Source organism: Cricetulus griseus, chromosome 3 (assembly GCF_003668045.3).
Source record: "Cricetulus griseus strain 17A/GY chromosome 3, alternate assembly CriGri-PICRH-1.0, whole genome shotgun sequence".
In the NCBI taxonomy this organism is placed as follows: Eukaryota; Metazoa; Chordata; class Mammalia; order Rodentia; family Cricetidae; genus Cricetulus; species Cricetulus griseus.
Window position 1 is genome coordinate 54,441,008 of NC_048596.1, and position 13,709 is coordinate 54,454,716.

Genomic DNA, 13,709 nt, shown 5'->3' on the forward strand with positions numbered 1-13,709 from the left:
CTACTGGGTGGACTGCAGGCCTGGGCATAGCATGCGCACGCGCCAAGGAGGTGGAGCAAAGGGTGGTTCCCGAGGCTCCGCCCACCCCACAAGTCTGAGCAGCCCTGCTCTCTGGACCCTAACTGTTTTGCGGCCCAGGCGGTTGACTACATCCAGGATGGCTTCGGATTCCCGGGACGGTGGGACCATGTGTGCGGTGAGTGAAAGCTTCGCGTGGAGCCTCGCATAGCTCGGCCCTTGGGGTGGTCGTTATCTTGAGAAGCCAGGAAAGAGCAGGCTCCTGGGGAGGGATGAAATCCCGGGGTTAGGATAGGTATGCTTCTTGCATTGTGGGTGTGGGAGGGTGAGACCACCATACTGGAATGCTCATGAGATAATGAAGAAGGAATTTGAACAGAAGTCATATGCGACGTGCGCCCAGCGTCGTCATAGGGAAGGTGGTGACTCAGGATAGTGCCTGACATGTATCCTGGCCCTGCTGCCCTTACAGCTGGAGTTTGCAGTGCAGATGACCTGTCAGAGCTGTGTGGACGCGGTGCACAAGACCCTGAAAGGGGTGGCAGGTAGGAGCAGAATAAACCTTTGTGGGCTCAGCCCAGAGGTTTGTGTTTAGCCGTATTCCCGTTGTACAAATCCAGAAAGACACCTAGAGAACGAAAGGAAACTTCTCAGAGCCACACAGAGGCAGAGCCTAGAGTTCAGGCCTCAAGCTTGCCTTGCCAGAGCACTCTACTAACTCTGCCTGTTCTGAGCTGAGCCTCCGAAGCTCCTCCTATCCGGGCGTTCTGGGGATCACCTGAAGTCATGCTTGGGAAACAGCATGGTTCTGATAAAGCAAACAGCTCCCAATTTAGGAGCTTAAGCCAAGAGGTTTGCAGGTCATATGGCACAACTAGAAGGATGAAAGGCAGAGTCATCTTCAGGACACTGAAAACTGGCTTTTTTTTTTTTTTTTAAGTCTGTTAAATGTTCATCTAACCTTTCAGCAAGTATAGATTAGACTGGGGGCTTCCTAGGAAAAACTTTTACCCCTGTGCTCAGGTAGAGTTCATACTTGCTTTGCCAAAAGAGCATTCACAGAGCACTTAATTGGAAAGCCATTGTGGGAATGGAAAGCAAGGAGATTAGAAGCAGAGACACCGGGCTGGGGGCAGTGTGTGCAGTAATGAGACAGATGCACTCTAGAGTTAGGTCTGTTTGCATTCAAATGCCCTCTTTGCTACATACTAACACAATGACTTCAAACTTTCTATGTCTCTGTTTCTGCAGTGTTTGATATTAAATGATATTCATAACTCAGGATTGTCATGAAGAATGAATTAGATGATGTAAGTCTTGAGCATGTAATGAGAGCCCAGTTAATCTCAGGGGCTTATAAAGAGGAAAGGCCAGCCTGGTCTCCAGAGCAAGTGCCAGGATAGGCGCCAAAGCTACACAGAGAAACCCTGTCTCCAAAAACCAAAATAAATAAATAAATAAAAATAAAGAGGAAAGGCTTACAGGCAGAGGTGATGAGCTAGGAGGAGACTTCTGAACTGATTTTTTTCTTTTCCTCTTTCTTTCTTTCTCTCCTTCCTTTCTCCCTCCCTCTCTCTCTCTCTCGTTTTTTTTCGAGACAGGGTTTTTCTGTATTGCTTTGGAGCCTATCCAGGAACTTGCTCTGTACGCTGGCCTCGAACTCACAGAGATCCACCTGCCTCTGCCTCCCCAGTGCTGGGATTAAAGGCCTGTGCCACCAACACCCAGCCCTTCCTTCCTTTTTTTCAAGACAAGTTCTGTATACATAGCCCTGGCTTTCCTGACCAAGTTGATCTTCAATTCAGAGATCTGCTTGCCTCTGCCTCCCTCGTGCTGAGATGAAAGGTGTGCGACACCACACTCACCCTGGTACTGATTTTTTAATTTATTACTAGTGTATGATGTGTTTGTGGGAGAGGGGTTGTGCATGTAGAGGTCAGAGGACAACTTTGTGGAGTTGTTTTTCTGCTTCCAGCTGTCAGTCTTGTGCTAAAAATAGTTTACCTGTTGAGCTACTTGGCTGGTCTGGGGCAGATTTTTTTTAAAGGCTTATTTTTTTTTTAATTTGTTTTGCGTGTGTGTGTGTGTGTGTGTGTGTGTGTGTGTGTGTGTGTGTGTGTGTGTATTTTGCTTGCATGTATGCTGAGGCTAGGGAGATGGCTGAACTGGTAAAAGTGATAGCTGCCATCTGTGTGAGATTGCCGGCACCTGTATAACTGCCAGACAGGTGTAGCATCCTACCTGTAGTCCCAGCACTCAGAAGATAGAGACAGGATCCCAGGGCAAGCTGGCTAGCTAGATTAGCCAGATCAGTGATCTCTGAGTTCAATTGACAGAACCTGCCTCAACATAAAAGATAGAGAGCAGTTGCCGGGCTTTCTTGGCGTACTCCTTTAATCCCAGCACTCGGGAGGTAGAGGCAGGCAGATCTCTGTGAGTTCCAGCATGGTCTTCAGAGTTCCAGGACACGCTCCAAAGCTACACAGAGAAACCTGTCTTGGGGGGAAAAAAAGGTAGAGAGCGATCAAGGATGACACATGGCCTCCATATGCATAGCTGCCAAATATATGCCCCCATACTCAGGAACATACATACACACATGTGTGCATGCTACATGCTTACACACACACACACACACACACACACACACACACACACACACACACACAAAATCACATTGGCTTTTATGTGGAAAGATACTAAAGCAGTAGTTCTCAATTTTTGGATTTCGACCCCTTGGGAGTTGAATGACCCTTTCTAAGGGGTTGCATATCAGATATCCTGTATATCAGTTATTTACATTACAATTCTAAACAGTAGCAAAATTACAGTCATGAAATAGCAACAAAAATAATGTTATGGTTGGGGGTTACCACAACATGAGGAACTGTATTAAAGGGTCACAGCATTAGGAAGGTTGAGAACCACTGTCCTAAAGAGTCAACAAAGAAAACAGAAAGCCCATAGGTAGGGGTCTTGAACAGGCTAAGTGAAGTGAGGCATCTAAGATAAGTGCTGAGGCCTGAATGTGTTTTGCACACACAGCAGATAAGGTTTCCTGATAGCCTGGCCTAGGTATAGGGTAGATTCCCAGACCCAAGAATTGTTCCTGATGTGGGAGGGCCAGAGCAGAAGGCTTTTGTGACTATGCCTCTTAAATTCCCACCTCAGCTGAACCAGAAGGTGGTGTGTTCCAGCACAGCAGCAGTTCTGTTTGCTGGGTGGATCTTGGAGTATGGCCAGGCCAGGCTTTGGTAGGGCTCAGTGAGGACAAAAGAGAGGCCACAGTTACTGTAGGGGAAATGTGAAGTTGGAGCTCCTCCCTGGGGGGAGAAGAGTAAGGCTCTCTTTCCCAAGGCCTTGGCAACTGTCTCACTCAGTGTATTCTGTGTACTGAAACTCTCCTGCCCAGCTTTGAGAAAGTGAAACTGGTTTCACTTACTCAGACCAGAAAACATGGTTATCAGAAGTCTCTTTTTGGTCTTAAAAAACCCACTGAATGGCTAGGCGTTGGTGGCGCACACCTTTAATCCCAACATTAGGGAAGCAGAGACTGGCGGATCTCTGTGAGTTCGAGGCCAGCCTGCTCTCCAGAGTGAGTGCCAGGATAGGCTCTAAAGCTACACAGAGAAACCCTGTCTCGGAAAAACAAAAACAAAAAACCAATGAAGCCTTGAATTGCTCTGTGTCCAGCTGAAGTCCCGTTTGTCTGTTTTCCCAGCAAGAATGCTTTACAGGAAGTAGCAAGCTCTACTACATCTTGGCAAAGCTTTGGCCGAATGTGGAATGGCTCATCTCCTTTAGATTTTCCCTCACCATTCCAAAACATACAAAGGATTGTAACCAGTGTAGGTGGATTGCTCAGCGGAATTATAGGAGAATGTGTGAGGGTTGGGGGAGTCCTAGGAAGCCTGGGCTAGGGGCTCTTCTTAGGTGAGTAGAAGGTTTGGGTTAATTGTTTTTGCTCTGTATCTAGGCTGCCTGGACTGAGTTGCAGTCTGTAACCTACCTACTTATGTGCCTTGATATCCTTATCTGTAAAACAGAAATAAATTCCCATGATTACTGTGAACATGAAATGAACCAATGTAGGTAAGACACATCAAAAAGGGGCTTATGAGCTGGAGGGATGGCTCAGTAGCAAGAGCACTGGCTGCTCTTGCAGAGGACAGGGTGGAGCAGTGGCTCTCCCCCTGCTTTCTTCTCTTTCTTTCTTTCTTTCTTTCTTTCTTTCTTTCTTTCTTTCCTTCTTTCCTTTCTTTTTTCTTTTTTCTTTTTTCTTTTGTTTTTGTTTTTCAAGACAGGGTTTCTCTGTGTAGCTTTGGCGCCTCTCCTGGCACTCTATCTGTATGCCAGGCTGGCCTTGAACTCACAGAGATCCACCTGCCTCTGTCTCCCGAGTCCTGGGATTAAAGGTGTGCATCACCACCACCCAGCTGATCCTCCCTTTCTTAATGTGTGTAACAGTTTTGTTGAGCTAAAATTCACATGCTACAAAATTTACCCATTTGAATTATACAGTTCAGTTCATTCAGTGAGCTATGCAGCCATCGCCTCTATTGGTTATATATATATTTGTTACTGTCTAAAGAAATCCTGTATCCTCTATCACCTTCCTATTCTCCAACCCTGTCCTCTGTGATCTATTTCCTGTCTATATTATTTACGATATGTGGCCATTTGTGGCTGGTTTGCATGTTACCCTCATCAGTGCTGTAGCAACGTGTGTTTACACTTCATATCTTGTCATGTGGACATTTGGGTCGTGTTCACCTTTCAACTGTCATTAATAACGCTAATATAGTTAGTCCACTTTAAAATTTATTTATTTGCTTACTTAGTGGGGGACACCCATTTCACAGCATGTATATGGAGGGCACTGGACAACTTTGTGGAATCAGTTCTCTTCTTCCACCTGTATATAGGTTACAGGTTAGCTCACTTTTAATGAAAAAAAAATCTTGTGATCCTAGAATTTAGAAAGTTGAGGCAGAGAAATCACCTCAAGTTCAAAGCCAAGCTGGGCTAAATATTGAATTCCAGATCAGCCTGGGCTATAGAGTAAGATCCTGCCTCAATAAACCTAAAAGTAAGATACTATCTGACATGTAATAAGAACTCACAAAAAAGGGCTGGAGTGTAGCTCAGTGATAGAGCACTTGCCTAGTGTTGTGAGAAGCCTTGAGTTCCACTTCTCACATCACATCTGTCTCTCTCTCTCTCTCTCTCTCTCTCTCTCTCTCTCTCTCTCTCTCACACACACACACACACACACACAGGAGAGAGAGAGAGAGAGAATACTACGCCCAAACTCCAAACTCTTAGTAACAGATGGGAGCTTCCAGGTTTCCCTCTGGTCATATGAAGCTTTGTAGAAATGGGGGTGGAGAAGTGCTTGCTACCAACGCATGATGCCAGCCAGCCCTCTGCTGACCTCTTCCTCTGTCTCTGCCAGGTGTCCAGAGTGTAGAAGTGCAATTGGAGAACCAAATGGTGTTGGTGCAGACCACTCTTCCCAGCCAGGAGGTGCAAGCGCTCCTGGAAAGCACAGGAAGGCAGGCTGTACTCAAGGGCATGGGCAGCGGCCAGTTACGTGAGTGACTGCTTATAGTATTGGCCTTGGCCTCTGGGGTTGGAGGGCTGGAGCAAGAGCTGGTGTAAATCTAACCCCGGGAGTCTGAGTATTGGACTGGATTGGCTTTGGGAGATATGAACATTATATGAGTTCCTTCCCTGCCCTTCCTGAGCTGCTGGAAGCACAGTGTCAATCTCATGGAAGGAGAGTAAAGACCATTACCCAAATTATTTTAGTCAAGTTAAGAAAGCTTTATTTTCTGGTCGATAGGGCTGTCTTCCTAAAGCAGAGTTTGAGGAAATAGCTTTGAACATAGGAAAAAGTGGGGCTTATATAGTCAAAAAAACTTCATGGCTAGGAGGGTTCCAAGGATTTTGGTGACTTGGCAGAACATATAAAAATTATTTGGCAGAACATTTTATCTTATCAGGGTGGAGATCACAGTGGAGGGTGTAAAACATGTGAAATTTCATAAACCTGGTCAAGACATGGTCAAACCCAAGTTTTACAGAAAACAGGAATGAACTTTTTTTGACCTTGTAACCAGATGACTTCTAATCTGAAATGGAGTCAGGATGGTCCATTAGGGGCTGAGAGAGATGGAAAGACAGTGAGTATTTCATACCTTGCAGAGAATCTGGGAGCTGCAGTAGCCATTGTGGAGAGCTCTAACACCATACGTGGGGTGGTCCGATTCCTACAGCTGACCTCTGAACTCTGCCTGATTGAGGGGACCATTGATGGCCTGGAGCCTGGGCTGCATGGATTCCACGTCCATCAGTATGGGGATCTCACAAGGGATTGCAATAGGTGAGTCATCTGTAACATCCCTATGGGTACACACTTTCACTTTCTGTCCCCAAAAATACTCTGGTGGGGGCACATACACACAGGCCCAGTGTACAGATGAGAAAACTGAGGCTTAAATAGGTTACATGGCATATGAAAGACCTCAGAGGATTTGAATCAAGGTTTGAGATAGAGGGTGACTCCTGGACACAGTGAAGGAAGAGGCCCTGTGTCTATCGGTCTTCTGTAATATGACTGATGGTGTTTTCTGTAATATGATTGTTTACTCCTCTGTGTCTCCTGAAGCAGAAACTCAAGGAAGGCATAATCCATGTGCTAGTTTCTATGTTCTTTGCCCAAATCCTGGCATGGAATAGGTCTGTTTGTTGAATGAATGAATGAATGAATGAATAAGTGAGTGACTGAATAAAGGTAGTCGGAGAAGAGGGCCTAGATGCTATTATTTGGATACCTATTTGCTAATTTTCATCCTTAGCTGTGGGGACCATTTTAACCCTGATGGAACATCTCATGGGAGCCCTCAGGATACTGACCGGGTAAGTGTAGGTTTGGGCTGGGTTTGGGCATAGAGAGAACCCAGGGACTCAGAGGCAGGCAGGCAGTTCTTGGGTCTTGGACTATGGTTGCTTTATGTGTCAGTCTTTCCCTCTCATTTGATGCTGATTAGCTTAGTAACTTTACTTGATACCTGTTGTGATCATGGTCCTAGGGATACAATACAGTATGGCCCAGTGCCTGTCCTTAGGAAATTCACAGTCTAGTGGGGGAATTCTATTGTTGTGTAGATAGATAGTCTTGGCAAGAACCCTTAGGGCTTCTTTCTTTTCCTTCCCTGCCCCCTCTATCCCCTCTTCCCTCTTGTAGGAAGCCCTTTCCTTTATTTCGGTGCTAGGCATGGAACTTAAAGCCACACACATGCTACTCAAGTGCTTTGCCACTGAGCTGCATTCCCATTCCCAGTAACACTGGGGTTTAATTTTCCACCATAAAATTCTCTCTCTCTCTCTCTCTCTCTCTCTCTCTCTCTCTCTCTCTCTCTCTCCCTCTATCACTCTCTCCCTCTCTCTCTCCCTCCCGAGACAGGGTTTCTCTGTGTAGCTTTAGAGCCTGTCCTGGAACTTGTGCTATAGACCCAGGCTGGCCTCAAACTCATAGAGGTCTGCCTGCCTCTGCTGGGATTAAGGTGAGCACCACCACTGCCTGGCCCATCATAGAATTCTTTTTCTGTCTTCTGTTTCCTGCCACTTTAGTGCTCTTTGTCTTAACTGACTGCATCTGTACTGTTAATTATTCCATTGTTTGATTGAGCAGGAAGGTCAGGGTGGAGCAAGGAGGTCGTGGTGAAGAACAGTTCACATCGTGGTAGACAGAAAACAGAGAAAAGGGTCACAGGTAGAGGACAGGCAAGATACCTCCCTGAAGGACATTTCCCCAGGGATCTATTTCCTCCAACCAAGCCCCAGCAACTACCCTTTACCATCTCCCAGTAATACCAACATATCATGCATCCATCAAGGGATTAATTTTGCACACCCAGAAGTGTGCTTTACATATCTCTTAGGTGTTTGTCAATCCAATCAAGTTTATAATCAAAATTAGGCAACACAAGAACATTGCTTTCTTGCTCAGACATTTTATGTTCCATAGTGTCCTTAGGGTTGCACATCTCTTAGCACCTCCTTTCTCGGGGGAGGGTGCCCCGCCCAGTATGTGGAGATAAAGGCCTGAGGGGAGTTCTGGTTCCAGGACCTGGAAAACCCCCAGTTTCTTCTTAGATCCTCTCAGGACTCCAGAGTTTGTTTTAATTTTCTGTCATTTTATTTTCTTGTTTGAGATAGGGTCTCAAGTAGTCCAGGCTGGTCTCAAACTCATGATGTAACCAAGGATGACCTTGAGGTTTTTGTTCTTCCTTCCTCTACCTATCAAGTGTTGAGATGACAGGCATAAGTCACTATGCCCTGCTTTCTGTCTTGATGCCACTCCACAACTTCCTGCCACAAAATCAGCGGAACCATGGCACAAGCTGTGCATTCCCATCCCATGGAGCTGTGGGACTAGTCGAGCATTCCTGTCACAGATCCCACATTTGGATGTTAAAAAATCTAAGATGATGATAAGAGTTTAGATTATTTTTAATTAGGAGTACTCAACCAGTAAAGTATTCTAGAATTATGGGGCTAGAGAGATGGCTCGGTGGTTAAGGGTGCTTTCTGTTCTTCAGAAGATCAAGTTCAGTTCCCAGCACCCATGATGGGTGGCTCCAGGGGATCCACCACCTTCTTCTGGCTTCTACAGGCACCCTTACACAATATGATATACACATAAGTGTAGGCATATATACATATGACTAAAATTAAATAAATCTTTAGAGCTGGGCACCATGGTGCACACCTTTAGTCCTAGTATTTGGGAGGCAAGGGAAGGCAGAACACTCTAAGTTAGAATCTAGTGACTATCAGGCTAGCTAGGGATACATAGTGTTTCTTGGGATATTTGATCTCACTATGAAACTCTTGAGATTGTGTTAATAAAACTAACCTTGGGTCAGGGGGCAGAGCCTGTGATTAGTTGACAAGAATTATCATCCACAGAGAGTACAGAGGACCCACTGAGATGGATGGAGAAGACGCATAAGGAGTAGTAGGGAGGGACTCAGAGATCCCTGGTCTTTTTAGTCTGGATTGTGTGGAAAGACGTGCATGCTAGGTCTCTGATCAAAAAAGGAAGGTCATGTGGTTGCCCCCAGCCTGGGTCTTTATTGGTAATAGAACAACTTAGATAAAAACATTTGGTGGCACCGCACAGCACAAGGGCACAAGATTACACAGCAGCTTCTGAAGCCTCCACTTTTCTCTACCCTGCAATAGCTATTCCTCAGGCAGCTTCTCCTACCACTGCTCCCCTACCTCCCTGGTGCCCACCCCAGGGTCAAGGGCTTCTCCCACTACAAGCACTTTAAGTTTGAATCTAGCCTGGTTTACACAGTAAGTTCTAGACCAAACAGGGATACATAGTGAGATTTGTCTCAAAAAAAATTTTTTTAAGTAAATATTATAGAGTAAAAACAAAACACCAGCACCACCAAAATCCATGGGCATAAGACATGCTGGTCTAGATGACTATTGGCAGCTTGTAGTGTTGCAGTTGGCAGACAGTGGCTATTGGCCAGACATCAGTCTTTTGCCACATGAGCTTCTCCCTAGAGTAGCTCACCACATAGCAGCTGGTGTCTCTCAGGACACATGAGTGAGAGAATGAGAGGGCATCCAACATGAAGTCATATTCATGCTGTAATCTATTCCAGGAAATGATACCTGATACAGTCCACACAAAAGTGAGTAAATCATAAAGAATGTAAATACAGGAAGGGGCATCCACTGGGTCTCTGCCTCCTTGGATCTGCAGGATGCTGATGAGGGGCTCTGCATGTGGACAGGGTGAGACTGGGGATGGCAGATCCAGCAGAGGAAACCGTCTAAGTCACAACAGAGTGGAAATATTCCTAAAAGGCAAAGATTACCTTGGGACTTTTGTCCTTGCCCTTAGACCCCACTTGGGGCAGGGGATCAGAAGGGACCAAAGAAACAAAACCAAAGAGAATTATCCTAGGTATAATGACACATGCCTGTAATTCCAGTATTTGGAAGGTAGAGACAGAAAGATTGGGAATTTAAAGCCAGCCTTGGCTACACAGCAAGTTTAAGGCTACTCAGGGTTACATGTGACCTTGTCTCTAAAAGGAAACAAAAACAAAACAGTGTAAAGACATTTGTTGCTGACTCTGACAACCCAAGTTTGAACTCAGAAACCCACATGATGGAGAAAACTGTCTCCTATAAATAGTCTTACTTCCATGTGCTCATGTGTGTGTGTGTGCGCACACACACAGGCACACACATCACACACACGCACACACACACTCAGACCACACACATGCACTAAAAAACCACACACACGCACACACACATACACACAAACCACACACATGCACACACCCACACACACAGCGCACACATGCATGCACACCACACACACCACGCACACATGTACACATACACATCACACATGCACACTGCACACACATGCATACCACATACACATGCACACTGCACACACATGCACACCACACACACACACACACACATACACACACACACACACACACCACACACACACAAAATAAATGTAAAAATAAAAAACAAAAAGTTGCCGGGTGTTGGTGGCGCATGCCTTTAATCCCAGCACTCGGGAGGCAGAGGCAGGCGGATCTCTGTGAGTTCGAGGCCAGCCTGGTCTACAGCCAGGACAGCCTCCAAAGCCACAGAGAAACTCAGTCTCTAAAAACTAAAGAAAAAAAAACAAAACAAAAAGTTATGAGTGTAGTCTATTTGTAGAGCATATACTTAGCATGTATAAGACACTAAATTTATTTGAATTTTAATCCATTTGATCCTTCTCTCCAGAAGATGAACTAAAAATGAGCAAGAATACAGTAGTGAAGACAGCGTGATATTCAGCACATTTCTTCTGGATGTCAGCACCTGGCTTGTCCAGATGGAATTAAAATCAGCATGGGAAATTACATCCAAGCCTGGCTGTCTCTTGCATACCTGCTAACAGTCTGTCAGGTTCCTTCCCTTTATACTCTCTCTAGTCTTTTCTACTCTACTATGGGATTCCTCTGACACATAAAGGAGCCTCGCCATATGCTATGTGAAAACCCTTCTCGGTTCCTCATGACCCAAAAGTACAGGCTGGACTCAGCATGCTAGAGTGACATTGACAGCCTCTCTGACTAGTCCTTAGAGGAGGGATTGAAGAGGCTGTTTTCCCTGCCCCCCTTGCAAGATCATGCCTTGAGTCATACTGCCTGGCTTATTCTTCAACCCCAGAAACAGTTGATAAGGTCCTTGTCATCTTCCCCACTTTGAACTCTCTACCACTAAAGTTTTTATCATAGGGCAATATGACAAAAAATGTCGGGTGCCAGATGTTCCTCTAGACAAGATAAAAATAGAAGCCAAATTTCTGTTTTTTGGTTTTTTTGGGGGGGTGTTTGTTTGTTTAGATATAGTCTCTCTATGTAACCCTGGCTGTCCTTGGAACTCTCTGTGTAGCCCAGACTGGCCTCAGACTCACAGAGCTCTGTCTGCTTCTGCCTTCTAAGTGCTGGAATTAAAGGTATATGCCTCTATGACCTGAGAAGCCATTGACATTCTTCATTACTGGGCAGTAAGACTATTGGGACCAGCCCTCTCCAGCTTAGGCATTTGTATCTGCTCATGAATCAGGTTGGAAATGATTTTTTGCACAGATGTAGTTTCTATGGCTCACCACTTGGGTTCTGTCACCTCAAAACTCGATATCTGGCTGGGTGTTGGTGGCACACTCTTTTAATTCCAGCACTCGGGAGGCAGAGGCAGGTGGATCTCGGTGAGTTTGAGGCCAGCCTGGTCTACAGCCAGGACAGCCTCCAAAGCCACAGAGAAACCCTGTCTTGAAAAACCAAAAAAACAAAACAACAACAACAACAAAAAACCCTCCCAAACCAAGCCTCAGTGTCTGTTATCCTCACTCTGTTCCACTGCTCATGATGCCTGGCAGAATGTCTGTACTGGGAAGTACATACACACAGTGTGTGTGTGTGTGTGTGTGTGTGTGTGTGTGTGTGTGTGTCCTATGGATGTGGAGGTTGACTTCAGTTGTCTTTCTTTATTGCTCCTCACTTTGTTTGAGACAGGGTCTCTTCATTGAAACTGATGCTTGCTTGCTGTTTTCACTAGACTGGCTGACTAGTGAGCCCATAGGATCTACCATGTGCTGCACCCCATCAATGGGATTATGGACATGTGTTACCACGCTAAGCTTTCACATGTCTGCAGGGAGTCTGAGCTCTGGTCTCCTTACTTGCATAACAACCATTGAGCCATCTTCCCTGCCTCTACAACCTTTTTATTACTTTCAAGATAAAAGGGGGCAAAGCCATCTCTTTGCCCCCTCATATTTCTTCCTTCTTGTTCCTTGAGGCTGAGAGTCAGGAAGGTAATGCTGGCCACTGTAATGGTTAGAAAAGCCAAACATAGCTAACTTAAGCCTTGAGAAATGGAGGCTTACCCAGGGCTTCCTGAGCAACTGGACATTTGGGCTAAGGAAGAAACAGGAACTTAGCTAATTGGGGATGGAAAACAGCCTAGACAATTGGCTTGTGGGGAAAGAAGTTGAGTCTTTGCAGCATGGTGGCTCTCTGCCAGTATTTCACTCCCAGGGAAGGCAATGTCCAGTGATCTTCTTTGCCTTCCAGTTGACATCTGCAGAAGGAAATTAGGAGCTTGGGGAAACAGGATGAAGACTCAGATCCTGGGAAGGCTAAAGATACCAGCCATACTATGTAACTTTTCTTTTCTCCATGGGGTCTCATTCCAGCACCGGGGAGATCTCGGCAACATCCTGGCTGATGCTGATGGCCGAGCCACCTTCCGGATAGAGGATAAACAGCTGAAGGTAAGGTGGAAAGAGTGTGGGGACCCTCCTCGAAGGAAAGTGGAGTTGAGGCTGTTGTTTCCCTTCAAAGGTGTGGGATGTGATTGGCCGAAGCCTGGTTGTTGATGAGGGAGAAGATGACCTGGGCCAGGGAAGACATCCCTTATCCAAGATCACAGGAAACTCTGGGAAGAGGTGAATTGTGCAACCCCCGGCAGGAGGCATGGGTGTGGCGGGGGACACATGGGACCCTAAGAGGCCTAGAGAAAGCCATGCTGACCATACATCTTTCCGCAGGTTGGCCTGTGGCATCATTGCACGCTCTGCTGGCCTTTTCCAGAACCCCAAGCAGATCTGCTCTTGTGATGGCCTTACTATCTGGGAGGAGCGAGGCCGGCCTATTGCTGGTGAAGGCCGAAAGGACTCAGCCCAGCCCCCTGCTCACCTCTGATCAGGGCCTCATCTCATGTTATTTTGTCCCCCTAGTTGAAATCTACCTGCAGAGGAAACAGGGGACTTTGCTTGGGCAGGCTTAGGAGAACTAAGTACAGGGCAGGTAGGGATTGTATGCTTAGCAAATTAAATTGTTATTTTCATATGGCACTTTGTGTTTTAGTGTCTCTGTGTCCTTTAATGGGCTTGGTGAGTAGAGTCTCTCTGCTGTCTGCATCCAGAGCTACCCATTGGATTTGGCACCAAACTAACTTTAATTCCATATATATCAGGAGAACTCCTCGTCTTCCTTGGAGTCATGATAAAGGGCCATAGCAGTCACATGTTGGTGTGTGATCACCCTAAGTCCCTCACTGTTACTGAATAGAACTAA

The 13,709-nt window shown here is 45.9% G+C and overlaps 1 protein-coding gene across 1 annotated transcript; it reads left to right on the forward strand.

The window, feature by feature from the left end:
- The first annotated feature begins 44 nt into the window (after positions 1–44).
- On the forward strand, positions 45–13,486 carry Ccs (copper chaperone for superoxide dismutase). Its single transcript, XM_027408661.2, has 8 exons — positions 45–196; positions 491–563; positions 5,474–5,611; positions 6,226–6,403; positions 6,879–6,939; positions 12,827–12,904; positions 12,975–13,078; positions 13,181–13,486. Exons 1-8 carry the CDS (start codon positions 158–160, stop codon positions 13,332–13,334), a joined length of 825 nt encoding a protein of 274 aa, XP_027264462.1. The 5' UTR covers positions 45–157; the 3' UTR covers positions 13,335–13,486.
- Positions 13,487–13,709: the final 223 nt, after the last annotated feature.